Source organism: Jaculus jaculus, chromosome 16 (genome assembly GCF_020740685.1).
Source record: "Jaculus jaculus isolate mJacJac1 chromosome 16, mJacJac1.mat.Y.cur, whole genome shotgun sequence".
In the NCBI taxonomy this organism is placed as follows: domain Eukaryota; kingdom Metazoa; phylum Chordata; class Mammalia; order Rodentia; family Dipodidae; genus Jaculus; species Jaculus jaculus.
In genome coordinates this window covers 19,416,147-19,441,482 of record NC_059117.1, presented here as the reverse complement: position 1 = coordinate 19,441,482, position 25,336 = coordinate 19,416,147, and the positions used below count along the sequence as shown (strand labels likewise).

Sequence of the window (25,336 nt, the reverse complement as noted above, 5' to 3'; positions counted from 1 at the left end):
CTTGCTCAGGCTGACTTGGAATTCTCTCTGTAGTCTCAGGCTGGCCTCAAATTCATAGCCATCTTCTTACCTTTGCTTCCCAAGTGCTGAGATTTAAGGTGTGTACCACCACACCTGACATAATACAAAGTTTTTTTTTTTGTTGTTCATTTTTTATTTATTTATTTGAGAGCGACAGACATAGGGAGAAAGACAGATAGAGGGAGAGAGAGAGAATGGGTGTGCCAGGGCCTCCAGCCACTGCAAACGAACTCCAGATACGTGCGCCCCCTTGTGCATCTGGCTAACGTGGGACCTGGGGAACCGAGCCTCGAACCGGGGTCCTTAGGCTTCACAGGCAAGTGCTTAACCACTAAGCCATCTCTCCAGCCCAATACAAGGTTTAAAAAAAATTTTTTTTGTTCATTTTTATTTATTTGAAAGTGACAGAGACAGAAAGAGGCAGATACAAAGAGAGAGAGAGAATGGGAGCACCAGGGCTTCCAGCCACTGCAAACGAACTAGACGCGTGCGCCCCCTTGTACATCTGGCTAACGTGGGTCCTGGAGAATCGAGCCTCGAACCTGAGTCCTTAGGCTTCACAGGCAAGCGCTTAACTGCTAAGCCATCTCTCCAGCCCATAATGCAAGTTTTTATTTATTTATTTATTTTTTTTTTAAATTTATTTATTTGAGAGTGGCAGACACAGAGAGAAAGAGGCAGATAGGTAGATAGAGAATGGGCACACCAGGGCCTCTAGCCACTGCAAAGGACCTCCAGACACGTGCGCCCCCTTGTGCATCTGGCTAACGTGGGTCCTGGGGAATCGAGCCTCGAACCGGGGTCCTTAGGCTTGACAGGCAAGCGCTTAACCGCTAAGCCATCTCTCCAGCCCAATAATGCAAATTTTAAATCTACAAATTCTGAATATATTCCTAGCGGTTATTTTCACATGCATTTATAACCACACATAGAACCAAACTTAATATCAAGTGTGGGACGCAGTATAGCCACAATATTTTCCCAGCATGCAAGAAACCCAGAGTTCCATTCCCAGCACCACATACGCTGGGAATGTGGTGCACACCTGTAATCCCAGCACTCGGGAGATACAAACAGAAGGATCAGAAGTTCATCTCCAACTGCAAGCCTTATCTTTGGCCAGCCAGCCAGGCCAAATGAGCCAATGGGTGCAAGAGTGGCACATCTGTCATGGTGGAAACCAACTGCCCTCTAACTGGACTGGAGGCCCGCTCCATGGGAGGGAATACATCCCTGATACTGAAAACTATATATAACAGGGGTAGTCATGAGCCCTAGGGGTGTAATATCTGCTGCTGCCTGGCAAAATATATATTATGCCCACCAAACTACCTGGTAAGCACTTCTCTTAATGTTCATATACATATATTAATGTTACTCTCACTTTTGGTTAGAGAAGCTTCTCTTTTTGGATGGCAGTGACCTTGGGATGACTCAGAGGGCACCACAGTGCTGAGAAGTGACAGAGGAGTGCTCAGCATTGAAATAGCTGTTATCCCACCTTCCAAGGTTCAGGGTCCATTGTGGAAGAGGTGGTGGAAAGAATGTAAGAGCCAAATGAATGGTAGGATTCCTTACAATGTGCTCTTCCAGACACAAAATGGCCAGGATATTCATGACCTCACAGTGTCTGACACTATCTACACAAGATGATCATAACAGGAGGAAAAGATCACGACATCAAAATAAAAGAGACTAATTGAGAGGAGAAGAGGTATGATGGAGAGTGGAGTTGCAAAGGGGAAAGTGGGGGGAGGGAAGGAATTAAGTGGGGGGAGGGAGGGAATTAAAATGAGTTATTGTGGGCAATTATGGAAGTTGTCAATAAAAGAATAGTAAATTTAAAAAAAGAAAAAGAAAAAAAGAAGCTTAAAGCCAGTCTGGGCTACGTAAAAACCCTGTCACAAAAAAAAAGGGTGGGGGGAGAGGGGATGGAAAGATGCGTAGAAAGCCAAAGACCTCAGTTCGATTCCCCAGTACCCACATAAGCCAGATGCATGGGTCCTGAGTTCGTTTGCAGTGGTTGGAAGTCCTGGTGCATCCATTCTCTCTCTCTCTCTTTCTCTGCCTCTTTCTCTCTCAAATACATAAAATAAAATATTCTTTAAGAAAAATCAGCTGGGTAAGATGGTGGCATGCTAGCCATATCAAAGCAACCTAGGAAGGGAAAGAAACAGAAACACGGCAAAATACACTCTCCTATTGAAAAGTGAAGGTGTATAAGTTATTATTAACCACAGCAGAGAAGCAGGAGAGACCAAGATCTTCCAGAAAGGAGAAAAATGGCCAGAATACCGCGTAGGCATTAGCAGCCCCAGTTTTGCGAGCCCAGCCAGTGGCGCAGAGCTGCAGGAGCAGAAACAAGGTGAGGGGACTTTCCACTCACATCAGCCTCCTCGCAAAGGCAAGAAACCCAAAAGGGAAGACACCAGAGACCATCTGAGCAGCTGCTATAGAAGAATAGAAATGGAACCAGCTGAGCAGCTCCAGTACGACGCCAGGCACCGTGCAAAGTCTCCCAGCCCCCAACCATCAGGGCTGTGGACTTCCGAACTCATCCCCCGCACCCAGAGGGGTCGAGGTGGGCACTCAGCAATGGTGAGATTGGAAGTGACTCCAAAAGGGAACAGGGCCTAATTCTACAACACCAGATCCAGAGGCCTGCACTGCAAGTGCTAATCCCTCTTTCCATGTCAGCAAAGGTTCTGCATGACACTTGAATGAGATCTTCTTGGCTGGCTTTACCCTTCTTCAATAAACTGTATTTTGGTGTTGATCATTGTTGCCTTTGGCGTTCCCTGATTTTCAGGGCCTTTGTTTTTTTCTTCTGTCACTATTGGGGGCAGGGCCTGATTGGCCCCAGGCTGACTTGGAACCCCTTTCAGACTAGAAAGCTCAGTCTCTCGGTTGCCAGGATTAGGGGTGTGGGGCAACGCACACCGTCAGGGACTTTGGCTTTACTCAGTGATCGGTTTAGTTCAACCCCCACGCTTGTAAGAATATTCTGCTGGTTTTGATTGAATGTCTATGTTGCTCAGGTGAATTTTAGAATTCGCCAGTAATTTTCTTCACCCAGTCTACTACAAAAATGACAACATCAAAATAAAAGAGAGACTGATTAAGAGGGGGAAGGGTATGATGGAGAGTGGAGTTGCAAAGGGGAAAGTGGGAGGGAATCACCATGGATTATTGTCTACAATTATGTAAGTTGTCAACACAATTTTTTTAATCAAATAAGAAAACAAATTTTATTCTGGCCTGGGCTATTATTAGGCACTAGAAATATCTCTATTTTAATCCCCCCCACACACCCCTAAGATGGAATTCCACTGTAGTCCAGGCTAACCTGGAATTCACTCTGTACTTGGAGGCTGCCCTCACACTCACAGCAATCCTCCTGGCTCTGCCTCCCAAGTTCTGGGATAAAGGGTGTGCACCACACCTGGCAGTTATAAATTCTTATATATACTGAATATATCAGAACTGCACATGCTCACTTTCTGCTTACCCTTCCAATAATAAGCAAATGCCAGGAAACTTCTGGTCAGATTTCTGAGGACATGGGTAACATATATTAATTAGGTTTGCCTACTGAGCTTTGAACACGTAACAGCTATACAATGTCCTAAAATTTCAAATGATCTCATTCCATCCATATCAATGGAACTCTAGAACTATTAAAAACAAGTCAACCTCCTCTGAGAATTAGATATAAGTGTTAAATATCAAGCTTACTGTTTAAAGTAATTTTCTGGTCTCTTGCAATAGTGAGAAAACAAAGGGAAGAGATTCCGAGTCATATCAAACTGCAACTGGGCTGCTCCTCCTTCGTTGAAGTGATTGGCAAGAATTACCTGAAATAAAGAACAATGCATTCACTAGCTACCTTTATCCTCATAGCCCCCAAACAGTCTATACTTGCTTACTTACTTCTTGATAGATGTATACATCCAGCTTCTCTACAAGCATTTGCCAGAAGTTTTTAAATAAGGAGAAACAAAGCTGCTGCTCCAGCTGAAGCAAACGGTCTCGCAACGTGAGCAGCAGCGGGCAGGCCGAGCTGGACAGGGATGGCGCGGCCTGCTCGGACTGGGATGGCAAGGACAACCATCTGGGGAGGAAAAAAAACTTTACCAGAAAAAATGTCATCGTTTTTTTTTTCCTTCCAAGGCAGGGTTTCGCTCTAGCCCAGGCTGACCTGGAATTTACTATGTAGTTTCAGGGTGGCCTCAAATTCATAGTGACTCTGCCTCCTGAATGCTGAGATTAAAGGCGTGTACCACAACACCTGGCTTTTCATTACTTTTTAATTTTTATTTATTTGCAAGCAAAGAGAGAGAGAGGGAGAGACAGACAGAGAATGGGCAAGCCTGGGCCTCTAGCCACTGCACATAAACTCTAGATGCATGTGCCACTTTGTGTATCTGGCTTTACAGGGGAACTGGGGAATCGAACTCGGGTGGTTAGGTTTACACAGGCAAGTGCCTTAACCACTGAGCCATGTCTCCAGCCCCACTTTTTTTATTTTTAAAGTTTGTTTTCAAGGCAGGGTCTCAATCTAGCCCTGGCTGACCTGGATCTTCCTACCTCACCCTCCTTACTCTGCTAGGATCAAAGGCGTGTGCAGCCACCCCTGACCACATCTTTTGTTTTTATGATCATTGGGAGAGTGCAGGCACACATCCGCCATGGTGTGTACACGAAGATTAAAGAACAACTTCAGGTGGTCTTCACCTTCCACTCTGTTTGCAGCAGGGTCTCTTGCTGCTCACCAATGCATACACAGGCTGGCTGGACCCTGAGCTTCTGCAAGTCTCCTGAATCTGCCTCCCACCTGGCTACAGGTGGGCTGGGATTCGAGATGCTTGATATTGTACCTGGCTTTCACATAGCTTCTGGGATCCAAACTCAGGCTTGTACAGTAAGTGCACTTCCCCACTTAGCTATTTCACCAGACCTTAACACATCATTTGAAATTTGGGGAAGTGAATGGTCCTGGGGAATTTTAAATTAAAAAAAAAAAAAAAAGCCACAGCAGAGTGAGATGGTGCACACCTTTAATCCCAGCACTTGGGAGGCAAAGGTAGGAGGATCATCATGAGTTCAAGGCCACCCTGAGACTACATAGGGAATTCTAAATCAGCCTGGGCTATAGCAATATATATACTGTCCAATATTAAAAGCTTTATCACAATCAAATATACCAAGATAGGTGTGGTTGCCTATAACCCCAGTATTCAGGAGGCTGAAGTAAGAAGATCACTGTGAGTTCAAGGTTAGCCTGTGCTAGAGTAAGACCCTACCTCAAAAAAAAAGGGAGGGGGCTAGGGAAATGGCTCAGTGGCTTAAAGTCACTTGCTTGCCAAGCCTGCAAGCCAGATGCAAAGTGGAGCATGATCTAGAGATCGTCTGCAATGGCAAGAAGCCCTGCCATGACCATAGACTTTTTCTCTCTGCATACAAATAAGTCAATTTTTTTCAAATATATATTTTTATTTGAGAGAGAGAGAGAATGGACACACCAGGGTCTCTAGCCACTGCATATAAACTCCAGATGCATGTTATCACCCTATGCAACTGGCCTTATATGGGTACTGAGAAACTGAACCTTGGTCCTTAGGTTTTGCAGGCAAGTGCCTTAACTGCTGAGCCATCTCTCCAGCCCAATAAAAATATTTTTTTAAAAAAAGGGGAGTGTGCTGATGCATGCTTCTAAAATATATTTTAGGGCTGGAGAGATGGCTTAGTGGTTAAGCACTTGCCTGTGAAGCCTAAGGACCCCGGTTCGAGGCTCGGTTCCCCAGGTCCCACGTTAGCCAGATGCACAAGGGGGCGCACGCGTCTGGAGTTCGTTTGCAGAGGCTGGAAGCCCTGGCGCGCCCATTCTCTCTCTCTCCCTCTATCTGTCTTTCTCTCTGTGTCTGTCGCTCTCAAATAAATAAATTAAAAAAAAATTAAATATATTTTATTATTTGAGAGAGAGGAAGAGAGAATGGGCACGCCAGGGCCTCTAGCCACTGCAAATGAACTCCAGATGCGTGTGCCCCCTTGTGCATCTGGCTTACGTGGGTTCTGGAGAATAGAACTGAGGTCCTTTGGCTTTGCAGGCAAACACATTAACCGCTAAGCCATCTCTCTAGCCTTAGTGCATGCTTTTAATCCTAGCACTCCGTAGGAAGATCACTGAAAGTTCAAGGCCACCCTGAGAGTACAGTATATTCAGGTCAGCCTGGGCTAGAGTGAGACAATATCTCAGGGAAAAAGAGAAAAACAAACAAACAAACAAAAACAGGAGAGAATTAAAAGCTATCAAATTTAGAGTGCAAAAAGCCTAATTCTGTTCTATACAGACACTATGGAAATCTGATTCCATGTACCATCTTTTAACTCTATGACTAAACTCATGTTAAGAACTTTTTTAGGGTTGGAGAGATGGCTTAGCAGCTAAACACTTGCCTATGAAGCCTAAGGAACCCAGTTTGAGGCTCAATTCCCTAGGACCCACATTAGCCAGATGCACAAAAGGGTGCATGCGTCTGGAGTTTGTTTGCAGTGGCTGAAGGCCCTGGTGTGCCCAATCTCTCTATTTCTCTCTCTCTCTCTCTGCGCCTCTTTCTCTGTCTGTTGCTATCAAATAAATTTAAAAACAAAAATAACTTTTTTACACATAGACGTACCTTTCTTTCTTATACAATTTTGCAGCATCTTTAACTTCTCTAAAAACATGGTCCACTTGACGTGTCAACATATCATGCTTTAATCTCTCTAAGAGGTTAATCATATCATCAAAGACAGAACTCTCCATGGAGGCAAGTTGTCCCAGCTCCAGCTTACTGAGGGTGTTATTCTCGGCGAAGACTTCCAGTGCTGCCTGCTGAAGCTGTAGGAAGAACTGAACGCAGAAATATGTTAGCCTGGGAAAGAACATAAGAGCCAAAGGGAAGAGTAGGACTCCTTACAAAATGGCCTGGATATCCATGACCTCATAGCGCCTAACACTACCTACACAACCATCACAATAAAAGGAAAAGATCAGGACATCAAAATAAAAGAGAGACTGATTGAGAGGGGAAGAGGATATGATGGAGAATGGAGCTTCAAAGGGGAAAGTCGGGGGAGGGAGGGTATTACCATGGGATATTGTTTACAATCATGGAAGTTGATAATAAAAAAAATGTTAGCCTGTTTATTAACAATGCCCGACATCTTGACACAGAACTTATATTTCATACAATCCATTTATTTAAAGCATACAGTTGGGCTGGAAAGATGGCTTAGCAGTTAAGTGCTTGCCTGTGAAGCCTAAGGACCCCGGTTCAAGGCTCAATTCCCCAGGACCCACACTAGTCAGATGCACAAGGGGGCACACGCGTCTGGAGTTCGTTTGCAGTGGCTGGAAGCCCTGGCACATTCATTCTCTCTTTCTATCTGCCTCTTTCTCTCTTTGTCACTCTCGAATAAATAACAATTTTTTTTAAAAAAGCGTGTGGGGAGGGGGAGGGGGAGGGAGGGAATTACCATAGGATTTTTTTTATAATCATGGAAAATGCTAATAAAAATTTTTTTTAAAAAAGAAAAAAAAGCATACAGTTCATGCCAAGTGTGGTGGCACATACCTATAATCCTAGAATCTGGGAGATGGACACAGGTAGGAGTTAAAAGCCATACTCTGCTACCTAAGACCCTACCTCAAAACAAACAAGCAAACAAAGGGTACAGTTTAACCTGTCATCATGGAACATGCCTGTAATCCCAGTACTGACGTTGGAACATTACCATGAGTTCAAAGCCAGCCTAGGCTATATAGTTCAAGGCTAACATAGTGAGACCCTGTGTCAAAAAAACAAAAATGAACAAAGGGTGTAACATATGCCTTTCATCCCAGCACTCAGGAGGCTGAAGTAGGACCACTGTGAGTGTGAGTGTGTGTGTGTGTGTGTGTGTGTGTGTGTGTGTGTGTGTGTGTGTGTGTGTTCAGACCACAGGTCAATGTCAGGTGTTCCCCTCTATCACTCTACACCTTATTGATTTATTTGGAGACAGGATCTCTTACTGAACCCATTCAGCTAGACAATCTAGCCAGCCAGCATAGGGGTCTTGGGGATCTGCCTCTGTCTACCTCTACCGCCCTGGGATGGTAGACACGCCGCCAAGCCCAGCATTTTATGTGGATGCTGGCATCAAACTTGCGTCCTCCCACCGCATGAACAGCACTTCACCCACTGAGCCACGTCCCCAGGCCCTAGCTTAGGTACTTGCTGAGCTGTGCATCCATCACAATTTTAGAACAACTTCATTAACCTCTGCCACCAAAATCTCTATTTCTTAGTCCTAACTGCTCCATTCCCTACTTTCTTCAACCCACAACAATCAGTCACTAATCTACTTTCTGTCTCTATGGATTAAACTACCATTCCTGGACACTTCAAACAAATGGAATATAATATATGGTACTTCATGGATGGCTCCCTTCACTTAATATGTCTTCAAGTTCTATCCATTACAACATGGATCAGTATGTACTGTATCTCTTTACATTGCCAAAGAGTATTCCATTATAGAGACCTGCAGCATTTTATTCTTTCATCAGCTGATGGATATTTGGGTTACTCCTATTATATTATGAATGATTCTGCTGTGAACAATTATGCACAAGTTCTTACGGGAGCGAGTGCCTTCACGTCTCTTGGTGTATGCCTGGGAGTAAAACTGCTGGTTCCTGTGATAGGCCTACATTTAACTGTTTGAGAAATGCCAGGACTTTTGCCATAGCAACTTAAATTCTTACCAGCTTTACATGAGGGGTCACATTTTTCCATATACACACTCAATACTGGTAATTACCTTTTTGTTATATATTTTTAAAAATATTTTATTTTTATCTATTTGAGAGAGAGAATAGGTACGCCAGGGCCTCGAGCCACTGCAAACAAACTCCAGACGCATGTGCCACTTTGTACAGCTGGCTTATGTGGGTCCTGGGAAATCGAACCAAGGTCCTTTGGCTTTGCAGGCAAGTGCCTTCACCGCTAAGCCATCTCTCCAGCCCTATTTGTTGTTTTTGTGTTTAGACAGAGTCTTACTATATAGATTAAGCTGGCCTCAAACTCACTATGTAGCCCAGGATGGCTTTGAACTCACAATCCACCTGCCTCAGTTTTCTAACTGCCTGGTTTTACAGTGTTCACCACCATACCCAGCTTTGTTATTCTCGTTTCTGTAGCTATTTTTACTTGTGGTATTGTATTTTTCTGCTGTCTAGCAAGTCCCTTTAATATTCAGCTTTCCCAAACACACAATGAAGATTGGAGTAACCCTGAAATATCTCAGAATCAGAGAACTAAAATGTCACTTGTACAATGGTGAACCTGGAGCTATCTATGGCCACATGTCCTTGCAAGTACTCAAGAATGAAACCAAAAAGGAACTTTAGAGCAGCCAATCTCAATCTATTCAGTTACACAGATACCTCACCCCCACCGCCACCCCAGCCCCAGAATTTAGAGCAGCTTGGATTGTGCTTCTAGAAAAGTTTTTTTTTTTTTTTTTTGTTTTTTGTATTTTCAAGGTAGGGTTTTACTCTAGATCAGGCTAACCTGGAACTCACATTGTAATTCCAGGCTAGCCTTGAATTCACAGTGATTCTCCTATCTCTGCCTCCCGAGTGCTGCGAATAAAGGCATGTGTCACCATGCCTGGCCCAAAAAGTCCTTATTCTAAATGTCTGGATATTTCAGATTTGGCATATTCTGATGACAGTTACAAACACAGATTCTGAAACAAATGGAAGGTGAACTGTGTGACTTTTTTTCTATTTACACGGTTATGTAGTGTAAGAACTTGAATGGTTTTACTTAGAGCAACTTTAGGCTGAAGCACTGGGAAGATGATTAAAGTTCCCTCCTCCCCTGACCCCCCCCCCCAGGTAGGGTTTCACTCTAGCCCAGGCTGACCTGGAACTCACTCTGTAGTCTCAAGGTGGCCTTGAACTCATGGCAGCCCTCCTACCTCCACCTCCCGAGTGCTGGGATTAAAGGCGTGAGTCACCACTACTATGGCTCTCACTCCCTCTCTCTCTCTAGTGCTAAGGATCAAATCCAGGGCTACGTAAGTATGCTCCTACTGAGATAACCCCATTCCTCTTAAGATCAAATTTATTAAAATATTAGGGTTATTTATCTGAGACCTGATTGATAAAAATGTGTACTTTAGTCACATATCCTAAACTTGACACCAGTATGCTTCTGTCTAACATCACACACACATATTGCTTACAATGGATCCAACATTTTGAACAAGACTGGGTACAATCAAGGTGGTATGGCTGTAGTAGACCCAACATTTCAAAAGATTAAAGTAGTTATAATACATTACTTAATATAAAAGCATATTAAGCTGGGCGTGGTGGTGCACGCCTTTAATCTCAGCACTCGGGAGGCTGAGGTAGGAGGATCACTGTGAGTTCGAGGCCACCCTGAGAAAAAAGAAAAAAAAAGCGTATTAACTCACAACATTGTCAGCCCAGTCTGCTAGTACTGTTGAGATGTAGTTCACAGCATTAAGAATTGCACAGTATCGAAAGCCAAGGGAAGCTCTCGTCTCTTCTTTCATCACCTGCGTTAATCGTATCCTAAAATCATCTACTAAGTCCTTCTGTAACTCCAGGAACTGCAGTTTTCGGGAAGCTGTAGGAAGACTTTTATACCTATCTGTGAAAAAAGTAAATGAAACATAGGAAGGTTTTGGTACTGACCATGATATAACATTTTCACACTGCTCTATTATCACTGTGAAAAATGAATTGACCATTTAAGTGTGGGTCTATATGAGTCTATTTCTAAACTCCCAAAGGATTTCACAAGTATACATTTGTCAACACTCACTCAGCAGTATATTAAAAGATTTACATCTATGCGTTTCACTATATATAAATCATGTTTCATTTAATAAAACATAAGACAATTATATTCTAAAACAGTTTCTTCAATAAGTAAGTGGCTTTAGGTGAAGGCAGTAAGATCTTATGTGGCCCAGAATCCTGGCCCACTTTCTGGCTGGAGTAATTTTGCATAAGAAAAATCCCCATTACCACTCTAATTCCTCAAATCACCTTATTATTTTACTCTTTCTGACAATCCTTGATATGTCAAGAAAATACTATTAAAATTTAAGTTGGAGCTGGGCATGGGGGTATGCACCTCTATTGAGGCCAACATGGGCAACATTAATTAAGAATCCTCTTTTAAGTAATAATAAAGGGCTAGAGAGATGACTTAGCAGTTAAGGCACTTGCCTGTGAAGCCAAAGGACCCATGTTCAACTCCCAGATCCCATGTAAGCCAGACATACAAGGTGACATATGTACAAGGTCACACATGCGCACAAGGTGGTGCATATGTCAGGAGTTTGATTACAGTGGCTGGAGGCCCTGATGTGCCAATTCTCTCTCCCTCATTAAAAAACAAAAAAAGCCAGGGGCTGGACAGATGGGTTAGCAGCTAAAGCACTCGTCTGCAAAGCCAAAGGTCCCAGGTTAGATTCCCTGGAATCCACATAAGCCAGGTGCACAAGGGGGCGCATCTGGAGTTTGTTTGCAGTAGTTGGAAGCTCTGGCTGTGCCTATTCTCTCTTCTCTCTCCCTCCCTCTCATCTATCTACCTCTGTCTCTCTCTCAAATAAATAAATATTAAAATATTTAAAAAAGGCGGGGGCTGGAGAGATGGCTTAGCAGTTAAGGTGTTTGCCTGCAAAGCCAAAGGACATCGGTTAGACTCTGCAGAACCCACATAAGCCAGACACACAAGGTGGCACATGTGTCTGAAGGTCATCTGAAGTGGCTGGAGGCCCTGGCACACCCATTCTCTCTCTCGTTCTTCCCACCCTTTCTCTATCAAATTAATAAATAATATTTTTTAAAGCCAAAAATTGCTGGGTGTAATAGCACACACTTTTAATCCCAGCACTCAGAAGGCAGAGGTAGGAGAATCACTGAGTTCAAGGTGAGCCTGAGACTACACAGTGAATTCCAGATCAGCCTGGGCTAGAGTGAGACCCTGCCTCAAAAACAAAGTCAAAAATTAAAAAGAAAAATGCCAGGTATGGTGGCTCATGCCTTTAATCACTGTACTTGGGAGGATGAGATAGGAGGATCACCATGAGTTCAAGGGTAAGATGGATTAGAGTAAGACCCTACATTAACCCCCTTCCAAAAAAGAAGTTTTTGTTTTTTTTTTAAGTTAAACTATTTTGCTAGATTGTTTTTTTTTTTTTTTTTTTGGTATTTTTGGTTTTTTCAAGGTAGGTTCTCTCTGTAGTCCAGGCTGACATGGAACTCACTCTGTAGTTCCCAGGATGTCTTCAAACTCATTCCTACCTCTGCCTCCTGAGTGCTGGGATTAAAGGAGTATGCCACCACACCTGGCTAGGTTTTTATTTTATTTATGTATTTGAGAAAGAGAAAAGCAGAGAGATAGAAACAGTTGTGCATCTGGCCTTTTGTAGGTACTGGGAAATCAAACTAGGGCTATCAGGTTTTACAATCAAGTATCTTTAACTGCTAAGTCATTTCTCTAGCCCTAGACAATTTTATTATGATAAAAATACAGGGCTGGAGAGATGGCTCAGTGGTTAAGGCACCAGCCTACAAAGCCTAACAACTCAGGTTTGATTCCCCAGTGCCCACATAAAGCCACACACAAAGTGGCACATGCATCTAGAGTTTGTTTACAATAGCTAGAAGCTTTGGTGTGCCCATTCTCTGTGTCTCTTCTATTTCTCTTTGCTTGCAAATAAATAAAAACATTTTAAAAAAATAGGGGTGGAGGGGTAGTTCAGTGGTTCAGGTGCTTGCCTGCAAAGCCTAATGACTCAAGTTTGATTCCCCAATACCCACATAAAGCCAGATGCACAAAGAGGTACGTGTCTGGAGTTCGTCTGCAGTGGTCAGAGACCCTGACTGTGCCCATTCTCTTTCATTCTCTCCCTCTCTCTTTCTCTCAAATAAATAAATAAAGTATTTAAAAAAAGAAAAAATGAAGATGAGGGCTGGAGAGATGGCTTAGTGGTTAAGGTGCTTGCCTGTGAACCCTAAAAACCCAGGTTTGATTCCCAAGTATGCAAGTAAAACCAGATGCACAGGTGGTGCATGCATCTAGAGTTTGTGTGCAGTGGCTAGAGTCCCTGGTGTGCCCATTCTCTCCCCCTTTTCCCTAATAACTAACTAAATAAAAATAAAAAGATGAATCCTTACCAGTTATGACTAAAAGTAAAGTCATAAATGTTTCTGCACAGTCTGGAACCTTCATTTCATCCACATCAGTGATATCCTTATACTGGGATACCCAGGCAGCATCTGATGAAAGCATCGAGTCCATTTTTTGAAGAGCAACTAATATGAAGGAAAAAAAATTATATCAAGTAGTTATAGTCATTCTTGTCACCCTATACTTTATTTTTTAAATTTTTTGATTTTTCAAGGTAGGGTTTTGCTTAAGCCCAAGCTGACTTGTAACTCATCATATAGTGTCAGGGTGGCCTCAAACTCAGAGATCCTCCTACTACCTCTGCCTCCCAAGTGCTGGGATTAAAGGCATGTGTTACCACGCCCAGCTCAACTCATACTTTTTTAAGAATGATGACTTTTTAGGCTGGAGGGATGGCTTAGCAGTTAAGGCATTTGCCTGCAAAGCCAAAGGACCCAGGTCCAATTCCCTCGGACCCATGTTAGCCAGATGCACAAGGGGCACACATGTCTGGAGTTCATTTGCAGTGGGTGGAGGCCCTGGCACACTCATTCTCTCTTTTTCTTTCTGTCAAATAAAAATAAACTTCAAATAAAAATCAACTTATACATTGCTTATGTGAACTATAATTAAAATGCTCTTGCCGGGCGTGGTGGCTCACGCCTTTAATCCCAGCACTCGAGGCACAGGTAGGAGGATCGCCGTGAGTTCTACAGAATGAATTCCTGGTCAGCCTGGGCTAGAGTGAGACCCTACCTCAAAAAAACAAAAAACAAAAAAAAAAACAAAAAACAAAAAACTCTGAGTTAAATAAAATTATCCCTCTCTTTTCTAACATCTGCAAAATAGTTACGTGACTCGATATGGTATATCCAAGGACAGAAACAGTACATGGGAAGACATACAGAATAGCAACAGATTACTGGCTTCAGCGCTCAATTCTAGAAACATGTACGTGTAATTCCAGGAAAACTTAAGTTTTGTGAGAGAAAAAAAAAAAAAAGAAATGAATTCAAGGCCACCCTGAGACTACATAGTAGATTCCAGGTCAGCCTGAAACCCTACCTCAAGAAACCAAAAAAAAAAAGGATTGTTTTTAAAGACAACTTAATATATCTTGACCAGGAAAAATTGAGATGGCTGTAGTTCTCACTCTTAAGATATCTAAAGGGAAAAAAATACCAAAAACTTTACATTCCCCAAACAAGACATCTCCTCCTACCCTATGGCCACAGGAGCACTTACATTTTCTTTCCACAGTCAACCACCTCTGAAAACAGGTTTCCTCTGACAGAATGTGCATACAATTGGCAAAGGTGTCAGGATAGCCATGAACACTGTGCAGCTCCCTTTCAAACAAGAGCACCTCATCCACCAGGTGACAGAAGAGACTGTCATCGTACAGCAGACAAGGAATGTCGTTAGATAATTTCTCAAGAACGAGCATCAGAAGGCCCTGAGAAAATTCAAGCTAAAAAGAACAGACAAGCAGGAAGTGGGTAAGTAACAAGGTACTCAGGTGTGTGAGCAACTCTAGTAAAACAGAAGCGTGGAGGGCGGAGTCTCTTACCCTTGCATTCACTGCCGAGCTGGCTTTATCTAATATTGGCTGGATCTTCTCATCCAGAAATGGAGTGTGGTTTCCAATCCACATAAGTATTTGAGCCAAGTACCACTCAGGCTAAAGGGGAAGGGGAAATAGTTTTAATTCTTTAGAAAATTATAATTAGGGCTGGAGAGATCAGTTAAGCAGCTTACCTGTGAAGCCTAAGACCCAGGTTCAATTACCCAAAACTCATGTAAGACAGAGACACAAGATGGAACATGGGACTGGAGTTTGTTTGCAGTGGCTAAAGGCCCTAGTATGCCCATTCTCTCCCTCTCTCAAATAAGTGAATGAATAAAACTAATTTAAGAAAAGAAAAATTATAATTACACTTAATTATAAACATTCTATAAAAATTAGTTGAAAGCTACTGTATATAAGAGGATAATTTCTACTCTGAACTTCAAAATCATGAAAATCTTGATAATCAAATGTTTCCTAATATATTCCCAACAAATTCTAATAATGTAGCTTAAGATAATCAACTCATAATTTAAAATGTCATGTTGAAGTTAGGGTATCTCTTGGTAGTACAAGTTTACCCAGCATATACGAAGCCTTGGGTATAAGCCGAGCATGGTGGCTCACACCTTTAATCCCAGGGCTCGGAGGCAGAAGTAGAAGGATCACTGTGAGTTCAAGGTCACCCTGAGACTACATAGTGAATTCCAGGTCAGCCTGGGCTGGAGTAAGACCCTACCTCCAAAAGGAAAAAAAAAAAAAAAAAAAAAAAAAAAAAAAAAAAACACCTTGGGCACAACCCCAGCACTACAAAGGAAAGAGAAAGTGGGCACACCAGGGCCTCCAGCCACTACAAACACACTCTAGATGCATGCGTCATTTCGTGCATCTGGCTTACGTGGACTCTGGGGCATCAAACCTGGGTTGTTAGGCACTGCAGACAAATACCATAACCACTAAGCCATTTTGCCAGCCCCCAAAATATTTATTTTCTAATTTATTTTTATTTTTTGGTTTTTCAAGGTAGGGTTTCAACCTAGTCCAGGCTGACCTGGAATTCACTATATAGTCTCAGGGTGGCCTCAAACTCAATGATCCTCCTACCTCTGCCTCCCGAGTGCTGGGACTAAAGGCATGTGCCACCATGTCCAGCTAATTTTTAAACATTATTTTCTTTTGCCATTTCATTTCACAAGATAAATTAAGGGGAAAAATTGGTCTGCATTATAAAATACATCTAAACCTTCACATAGGTATTATAAGACAAAGAAATGGAGGCATACAGCAATTTTAATTGTTCTTTGAGATGATTCTTCAAGCCTTCCAAGTTATTCTAGAGGAGTAAGAACATTTACTGCGCTGGTGATACAGCTTAGTGCCAGAGCATGTGCCTAGTATGTATAAAGCCCAGAGTTCAATTCCCAGTACTGAAAAAAGAAAAAAAGAAAACAAAACTATTTACTAAATGATAAATTTCTGCTATATAGATTAAAAGCTGATAATATGCATAAAGACAACATCTAATCTCAATAGCTGCCCAGTTTTGCTTTGGTGACAGAGCACATCATCCATCAGGACTACACATTAAAAAGGAGCCAATGCAACCCCATGAGGAGGGTCCCCAACGGAATGGTGGTGGGGACAAGGGAAAAGAGAACCAACACATAATGTACCCATATAAAATGTGTTGTTAATAACACAACAACAAAAGAGCCAATGCCCCGTGTGGTATCGCACGCCTTTAATCCCAGTACTCACGAGGCAGAGGTAGGAGAATTACTGTGAGTTTGAGGCCAGCCAACTTAACCCACTTTTCTTACACCAATTATTATTGCTTCCTTATATCTTTAGGTTTATAGCTTTGTCTGACTTACTACTTCATACTAAGTGGCTCTATTCTTCCTTCTATCAACATCCCATCCAAAAATGAGACCCAGAAAGTACAGACATACATTGCCACTACATTAATGTAACAAATATCAAGGATAAATAAGGTAGTACCCACCTCTCAGTAATATCCCAAAATATAATTAAATAAAACAGCCAATCCAGGATATACTGATTTAAGCCTTCAATTAAAATGTTAGGAACAGGGCTGGAGGGATGGCTTAGCGGTTAAGGTGCTTGCCTGTGACGCCTAAGGACACAGGCTCGATTCTCCAGGTCCCACATAAGCCAGATGCACATGGGTGGCAACATGCATCTGGAGTTTGTTTGCAGTGGCTGGAGGCCCTGGTGTGCCCATTCTCTCAGCCCTCCCCCATCGCTAATAAATAAATACATTAAAATTAAATCTTTAACAAAAGCCGGGCATGGTGGTACATACCTTTAGTCCCAGCACTTGGGAGGCAGTGGAAGGAGAATTGCCACGAGTTCAAGGCCACCCTGAGACTACACAGTGAATTCCAGGTCAGCCTGGGCTAGTGTGATATCTCAAAAAAAAAAAAAAAAAAAAGAGTAACAATTTCCTCAAAATTATTTGCATTTATTCCTACAATCTGTCATGCATAACTATAGATCATGTTAGCACCAGTGCCTCGATTTGAGAGCTAATGCTGTCTTTTGAAATTGATTTTTCTTTTTGATTTATTTATAAATGAAGGAGCAGATTGTACACATGAATTCTAGGTCAGCCTGGGCAAGCACGAGACCCTATCTCGAGACAACCCACCCCAAAAATCAAACGCTTGTCTAAACCCACAGCTGTGTACATGCACAAGAAACTTTTCCAACAAATGAAATGAATACTTTTACTTGTTTGTTGAGACAGGGTTTCATGGAGCCAGTTTTTTGTGGCACTGGGGAACCAAAATCAGTGCTTTGTGCAGGCTCAGCAAGCACTGTAACTAGAAAATGGCCACAGCAAAGGCAAATTTTAAAAAGCGGCCAGAAGATGTGTCAATAAGTAACACAGCAACACAAGTCCCCACTGACAGCTCCAATGCAGTGACAAAACAGGAACTTAGCTTTTCAGAGGAAAAATAGAAAAGTAGCCAGGCATAGTGGTGCACACCTTTAGTCCCAACACTCGGGAGGCAGAGGTAGGACGATTGCCATGAGTTCGAGGCTACCCTGAGACTACAGAGTGAATACCAGGTCAGCCTGAGCTACAGAGACCCTGCCTCAGAAAAAACAAAACAAAACAAAACAAAAACCCAGAAACGTAAATGAAGATAGATTTGAACTCAACACAACTTTAAGCACAAAAAGCTCTAATATTTGCTATTAATGAAAACCAGGGGCAAGCTGGGCGTAGTGGTACACAGCTGTGTTCCAATCACTTGAGGCAGAGACAGATCTTAATGTTGAGATCACGGTGAAGTACACTGGCCTGTTTTCAAAGGTCAGGAGCGGGCAAGGCGTACCTTGCTTAGCACATTTGTCTGCCGGTTGCCTCTGAAGTGGTACCTGAACCTCTTCTGAAGGGGAGTCAGCATAATCTGGATGGGCAGGATGACAGAAGGTGAGGCGGGAAGACAGTATTTTTCTGGGAGATGCTTGGGCTCAGCAAGTAATTCATCTCTGACATAGTCAAGTCAAGGAGAAAGAATCAAAAGGAGCCAGGCGTGGTGGCACACGCTTTTAATCTCCGCACTTGGGAGGCACAGGTAGGTGCATTGTAATGAGTTCGAGGCCACCCTGAGACTACATAACAATTCCAGGTCAGCCTGGACTAGAGCAAGACCCTTCCTTGAGAAATCCTCCCCCTCAAAAAACTCAAACACTTATCTAAACACACAGCTACATACACACACAAGAAACTTTTCCAACAAATAGAATGTTTTCACTTATTTGCCTATTGAGACAGGGTTTCAAGGAACCAGTTCTTTGCAGCACTGGGGTATCAAAACCAGGGCTTTGTGCAAGCTCAGCAAGCACCCTAACAGCTGAGCCATATCTGGGGCCCATGTTTCAGTATTTAACAAGCAGAACAAGTAATATGAAATCTAGCTTTACACTGAATATAATTCAGTAATATGTACACAAAATTTTTTGTTGTTGTTTTTTTTTCGATCTCACTCTAGGCCAGGCTGATATGGAACTCACTGTGTAGTCTCAGGGTGGCCTTGAACTCACAGCGATCCTCCTACCCTCCTACCTCTGCCTCCCAAGTGCTGGGATTAAAGATGTGAACGCTATGCCCAGCTACAAATGTTTTTAATCTGTACATCTTTCCTAAAATTATGAATAGTTATAAGGAAATAAATTCAAGTAATCATTTGATTCCTTTAACATTTGATTACTAAGGTTTCCTGCCAATTGCCTGTTTTACTGTTCTAAAAGAACTATATATAACACCAATGTGAATCAGCTGCTTATCTCAGAATCTTCCTTAGAGCTCTCCCATCCACCCATAGTCCCCCCGCCAAGGGTCTCACTGTAGTGCTTATCTCAGAATCTTCCTTAGAGCTCTCCCATCCACCCTTAGTTCTCCAAACCCCCCCCCCCCCAAGGGTCTCACTCTAGTGCAGGCCAACCTGGAACTCACTCTGCAGACCCAGATTGGCCTCAAACCCACAGCAATCCTCCTACCTCTGCTTCTTCTTCTGGGATTAAGGTATGTGCCACCATGCCCAGCTTCCACAATTCATTTTGCAAGAAAAGAATCTGTTTTTCAACAGGCATTTACACATCAAGTCCAATCCAGGACTCCAGTTTGGCTGCTTGGCTGCTTTCAAATTTTTTTCTTTTCTCAGTACTGGAGTTTGAACCCATTGCTCATGTATACTAGGCTATACTAGCTATATCCCTAGCTCAGAACACTGAATTCTTTAGCCACAATTCACACTAGAAAGAAGAAATTGCAATAAGTTTTCCACTTCAACAAAAATATAAGGTTTGCTCCTCCATGAAGACCAGCTGATAGAAAGCTGGAAGAAGCCATTCTACATGCAGTTCAATGGGAGAAAGAGAAACCACCAGTGAAGATACTCAACAGTGGACACTGCAAGCCTTATAATTGGCCAGACAGGCCAAATGAGCCAACGGGTACAATAGTGGCACATCTGTCATGGTGGAAACCAACTGCCCTCCAATTGGACTGGAGGCCCGCTCCAAGGGAGGGAATACATCCCTGATACTAGAAACTTAAAACGGGGTAGTCATGAGCCCTAGGGGTGTAACATCTGCTGATGTCTGGATAAGTGTATATACTATGCTTATCAATCTGCCCAGTAAGCACTTCTCTTAATATTCATACCCTTATATTAATGCTACTCTCACTTTGGGTAGAAAATCTTCTCTTTTCAAATGGCAGTGACCTTGGGACGACTCAGAAGGTATCATGGTGCTGGAAAGAAGTGACTAGAGTACTGAGTAACATCTCGATCACACCTTCCAAGGCTCAGGGTCTAATGCAGAAGAGGTGGTGGAAAGAATGTAAGAGCCAAAGGAAGAGTAGGACTCCTTACAATGTGCTCCCTCCAGACATAAAATGGCCTGGATATCCATGACCTCACAGTGCCTGACACTACCTACACAAGACCATCATAAGAGGAGGGAAAGATCATGACATCAAAATAAAAGAGAGACTTATTGAGATGGAGAGGGGATGGAAAATGGAATTTCAAAGGGGAAAAGGGGGGGAGGGAGGGTAATAACATGGGATATTTTTTATAATCATGGAAAATGTTTTAAAAATTGAGAAAAAATTAAAATTAAATTTTAAAAATAAAATAAAAATTAAAATTAAAAAATAAAATAAAAATTAAATTTTAATTTTAAAAAAAGATACGAGGTTTGCAGTTTCAGCAGCTGACAAAACAGTGTCTCCAGATGACTGTACACCTCAGGGGAACTAGCAGGCCAGCTCACAGCAGTAGTTTGAGACTGGGAGGGTGTGATGAATGGCCAATGAAGCTGAGCTAAAATTTCCTCAAAATCACTGCAACAGAAAAGAAACACAGTATTTCAATATAATGTCATCAAATCACTAACAAGTATCCACCAGAAAGTAATTACTACAAAATATGGATGAATTCCCTGCCTTGTAAGCTTGTCCTTCAGAATTTTATGCCAGAATTTAACTGTGGCTCTCATGAATTCAAGAAGATGAACACAGGACGATTTCTGAAGTTTGATGTCAAGCTCTGTCATGGCAACCAGGGTGGAGGCCGCCTCGGGCACATTGTTAGTCAACAGGTACTGCTGGATATTGTCACTGAAATGATGCAAAGCAAACATTAAGGAGTTTCTTCAGGTTAATTTGAAGTTCAAAAAAGTTATGCCTCTCTCATATTTTTCATAAGAGTACACCTAAGGAAGAATGAAGCACCACCTTGACATGGTGCTTGAATTATTTTTTTAATATTTTATTTGCATTTATTTATTTGAGAGAAAGATACAGAGAGAGACAGAGAGGAAGGGAGAGAGACAGAACAGTCTCCAGCCACTGCAAACAAACTACAGATGCATGCGCCACCTTGTGCATCTGGCTTACGTGGGTCCTGGGGAATTGAACCTGGGTCCTTTGGCTTTGCAGGCAAGTGCCTTAACCACAAAGCCATCTCTCCAGCCCGGTGCTTGAATTATTTTATCTGACATCTGTGTGTCTCTAAGAGCCTGCAATACTTCTCAGAGCAGCAGTCATGTTCAGAACATCTTCTTCCACCAGCTCTTTCCTACTTCTCCAAAAAACAGATTTGTCACTTTCTGTCAATTCTTCGAGGACTTGTTTTACAGATGTTTTTGGAGTCTTAATCCAAAGGAGTGACATGAGTACAATAATTCAGTTTTTATCTACTGTGTCCAGTAGAATTTGATTTCTACTTCAAAGAAATATACTCCAAACTAAGTGTTTCATTACATTGAAATAAGAACTATTGGGAGGTAAAATGATGGAGAATGGAATTTCAAAGGGGAAAGTGTGGGTGGGGAGGGAGGGTATTACCATGGGATATTTTTTATAATCATGGAAAATGTTAATAAAAATTGTGAAAAGAAAAAAAAATAAATTAAAAAAAAAGAAATAAGAACTATCATACTTAGGAAATATACAGGGATAGAGAAATGTCTTAGCAATTAAGGCATTTGCCTGCAAAGCCTAAGGACCCAGATTTGATTCCCCAGTACCCACATAAGCCAGATACACATGGTAGTGCATATGTCTGGAGTTTGTTTGCAGAGGCTAGAGGCCCTGGCTTGCCCATTCTCATTCATATTTTCTCTCTCTCCTCACCTCCCATCTGTTTATTCATCTCTCTCTCTCTCAAATAAACAGAAAAGTACAAATATAGCTGGGCATGGTGGTGCAAGCCTGAGATTCCACCAGCACTTGGGAGGTGGAAGCAAGAGGATCAGGAGACTCAGTGTCATCCTCAGCTAGTTTGACATCAGTGTGGGCAATATGAGACCCTGTCTTGGCCCCTTTCCCCTTAAAAAAAGAAAATAAGCCTGGTATGGTGGTGCACGCCTTTAGTCCCAGCCCTTGGGAGGCAAAGGTAGGAAGACTGCCATGAGTTCGAGGCCACCCTGAGACTACCTAGTGAATTCCAGATCAGTCTGGGCTACAGTGAGACCCTACCTTGAAAAACCAAAAAGAAAATAAAATGTAAGAAAAAAATTTCAAAAGCTGGGTGTGGTGGCGCATGCATTTAATGCCAGCACTCGGGAGGCAGAGGCAGGAAGATTACCGTGAGTCTGTGGCCACCTTGAGACTACACAGTGAATTCTAGGTCAGGCTGAACTAGAGTAAAAACCAAACCTCTGAAAACCAAAAGACTAAATAGATAAGAAGAAAGAAAATGTACGAGTATCCACACACTATGGGCTGTGGAAGGCACAATGAGGGAGGTCTCTACGGAGCACTTAAGCATGAAGAACCTTTAGAACAACAGCAGCCAGAATGATGACCTTCCTCGATGACTCACTGAACTGTAGCAGTCATGAAACAGGCACCACAAACATGCTAATTCTAGCAAAAAGCAACAAGAGTCAGAGACAGCTTAGAAGAAGAAAAACAGGTCATGGGCTAGAGAGATGGCTCAGTAGTTAAAGGTTTCTACTTGTAAAGCCTGGTGGCCCAGGTTCAACTCCCTAGTACCCATATAAAGCCAGATGCATAAAGTGGTGTCTAGAGTTCATTTGTAGTAGTATAAAGCCCTGGTGCACCCATACTTTCTTTCTCTCTCTCTCTTTCAAATAAAAATATTTTTTAGAGCCGGGCGTGGTGGTGCACACCTTTAATCCCAGCACTCGGGAGGCAGAGGTAGGAGGATCGCCGTGAGTTCGAGGCCACCCTGAAACTACATAGTGAATTCCAGGTCAGCCTGAGCAACAGTGAGACCCTACCTTGGGAAAAAAAAAAAAAAAAAAATTTTTAGAGGGCTGGAGAGATGGCTTGCCTGCGAAGCCTAAGGACTCATGTTCTACTCTCCAGATCCCACATTAGCCAGACACAAAGAGGTGAGGCAAGTGCAAGGCCACCTATGCCCACTAGGTGGAGCAAGCACCTGGAGTTCGATCTCAGTGGCTAAGGTCCTGGCACATCAATTCTCCCCACCCACCTCCCTAAAATAAAAAATAAATAGTTTTTTAGAGAAAACAGGCCATTAAGCTGGGCATAGTAGCACATGCCTTTAATCCCAGCACTCAGGGGACAGAAGTAGGAGGATCATTGTCAGTTGGAGGCCACCTTGAGACTACAGAGTGAATTCCAAGTCAGCTTTGGCTACAGCAAGACCCTACCTTGGGGGGGAAAAATGGTCATTGAAGGGAAACCTTGAAATGAGGCAAATCTCAGAAGCTTAAGAAAGCTAAGAGAAGCATTATCACAAAAGACCTAAAGAAAAAATGCATTTTTAAATATAGTTATTTATTAGAGAGAAAGAGAAAGCGGCAGATAAGAGAGTATGGGCACACCAGAGCCTCTAGCCACACAAACTCCAGACACATGTACTACCTTGTCATCTGGATGACATGGGTAGTGGGGAGTCGAACCTGGATCTTCAGGCTTTACAGGCAAATGCCTAAACCACTTAGCCATGGCTCCAGCCTGAGAATACATTCTTCGAGAGATTTGATTTTTTTAATGTAGGAGAAATATACTACTACTCAACCTCTACTGTAAGGTTGGCAGCCCTGAGAACTCCTTTGATTAATGTAGCATGTTATGGATACACTCCTGCCCTCAAAGAAACGAGAGGCAGATCTTTCCACATGCAAAACTTTATTTTTAATGACATTCCTAAACATAATTCTTTTAAAATAATCCATATATCAAAAAAGGTTATTAACACTTGGGAGGCAGAGGTAGGAGGATCACCGTGAGTTCGAGGCCACCCTGAGACTACATAGTGAATTCCAGGTCAGCCTGGGCTAGAGTGAGACCCTACCTCAAAAAACCAAAAAAAAAAAAAAAAAAAAAAAGGTTATTAAGAGGTGGGTGCAGCCAAGTGTGGCAGCACACACCTTTAATCCATCCCAGCTCTCAGGAGGCAGAAGTAGGAGAATCACTGGGAGTTCAAGGCTACCCTGAGACTGAATTCCAGACTCCAGGTCAGCCTGAGCTAGAGCAGGATCCCACCTTAAAAACACCAAAAATAAATAAGTAAAAAGCAACCAAAATTAGTTTAATCTCTTACTTTGACTCCTAGAAAAGGGAGATTTTTTATACTAAAAACTTATTTTGCTTAATAAGGTTGTTGATATTACCCCTTGTTATACTTTTTAGAGGGGCAAAGAGAAATGAAGTAAAATAAAACAATATTTAAAATTTCAGGCTGAAGAGAAGGCTTAGGGGTTAAGCGCTTGCCTGTGAAGCCTAAGGACCCCGGTTCGAGGCCCAATTCCCCAGGACCCATGTTAGCCAGATGCACAAGGAGGTGCACGTGTCTGAAGTTCGTTTGCAGTGACTGGAGGCCCAGATACGCCCATCCTCTCTCTGCCTCTTTCTCTGTCTGTAGCTCTCAAATAAATAAAAATAAAACAAAAAAAAAGTAGTTAAGAAAATAAAAATAAAAATTTAAAAAGTAGTTAAAACAAAGTAAGGATGAGACAGGATTTGAAGAGTTTGGGGGAACACATCATGAAACCATATGATGTCACTTAGGTGGACATATATCAGTGATATGTATTCCATCCAAAAGACCTTTAGTTCTCTTCTTTCCAGACCCAACATGTACTATAACTCTGTAGGTCACCTAGGAACACTGTGGGCTTTTGTTTTATTGGTTTGTTTTGCCTTAGTTTTTTGTTTTGGTTTGGTTTGGCTTCTCAAGGTAGGGTCTGGCTCTAAGCCAGGCTGACCTGGAATTCACTATGTAGTATCAGGGTGGCCTTGACGTCACAGAGAACCTCCTACCAAGTACCTTAACTGCAGAACTCTCTCTTCAGCCCCTAAAGGCTGTCTTTTAAATATTTTATTATTTGAGGTAAAGAGAGAGTATAGGCACACCAGAGACTTGTGCTACAAATGAACTCAAGAAGCCTGTGCTACTGTGTATATTTAAAAAGGCCAGTATGTTTTGTAAGCAAGTGCTTTTAGCTGCTTAGTCATTTTGCTAGCTCA

At 42.4% G+C, this 25,336-nt stretch overlaps 1 protein-coding gene and 1 non-coding gene across 4 annotated transcripts in view; both read right to left on the bottom strand.

Moving 5' to 3' along the window:
• The window catches only part of Rint1 (RAD50 interactor 1), a 39,648-nt gene that overhangs the window by 720 nt on the left and 13,592 nt on the right, over positions 1 to 25,336 (bottom strand). For 2 of the 3 annotated variants that reach the window (XM_004652883.3, XM_045136059.1), the window contains 10 exons: positions 20,816 to 20,989; positions 20,564 to 20,713; positions 18,195 to 18,351; positions 14,833 to 14,943; positions 14,508 to 14,733; positions 13,271 to 13,408; positions 10,531 to 10,730; positions 6,699 to 6,913; positions 3,952 to 4,132; positions 3,757 to 3,875 (listed from right to left, as the gene is read on the bottom strand). In XM_004652883.3, the coding sequence (XP_004652940.2) occupies positions 3,757 to 3,875; positions 3,952 to 4,132; positions 6,699 to 6,913; positions 10,531 to 10,730; positions 13,271 to 13,408; positions 14,508 to 14,733; positions 14,833 to 14,943; positions 18,195 to 18,351; positions 20,564 to 20,713; positions 20,816 to 20,989 (1,671 nt within the window). Of the gene's footprint in view, positions 1 to 3,756; positions 3,876 to 3,951; positions 4,133 to 6,698; positions 6,914 to 10,530; positions 10,731 to 13,270; positions 13,409 to 14,507; positions 14,734 to 14,832; positions 14,944 to 18,194; positions 18,357 to 20,563; positions 20,714 to 20,815; positions 20,990 to 25,336 lie in introns of those variants that run through there. The other variant, XM_045136060.1, reaches the window with a different exon arrangement.
• LOC123455462 lies at positions 23,856 to 23,991 on the bottom strand. Its single transcript, XR_006633931.1, has one exon. It is a non-coding gene; the product is annotated as a small nucleolar RNA U109 (small nucleolar RNA).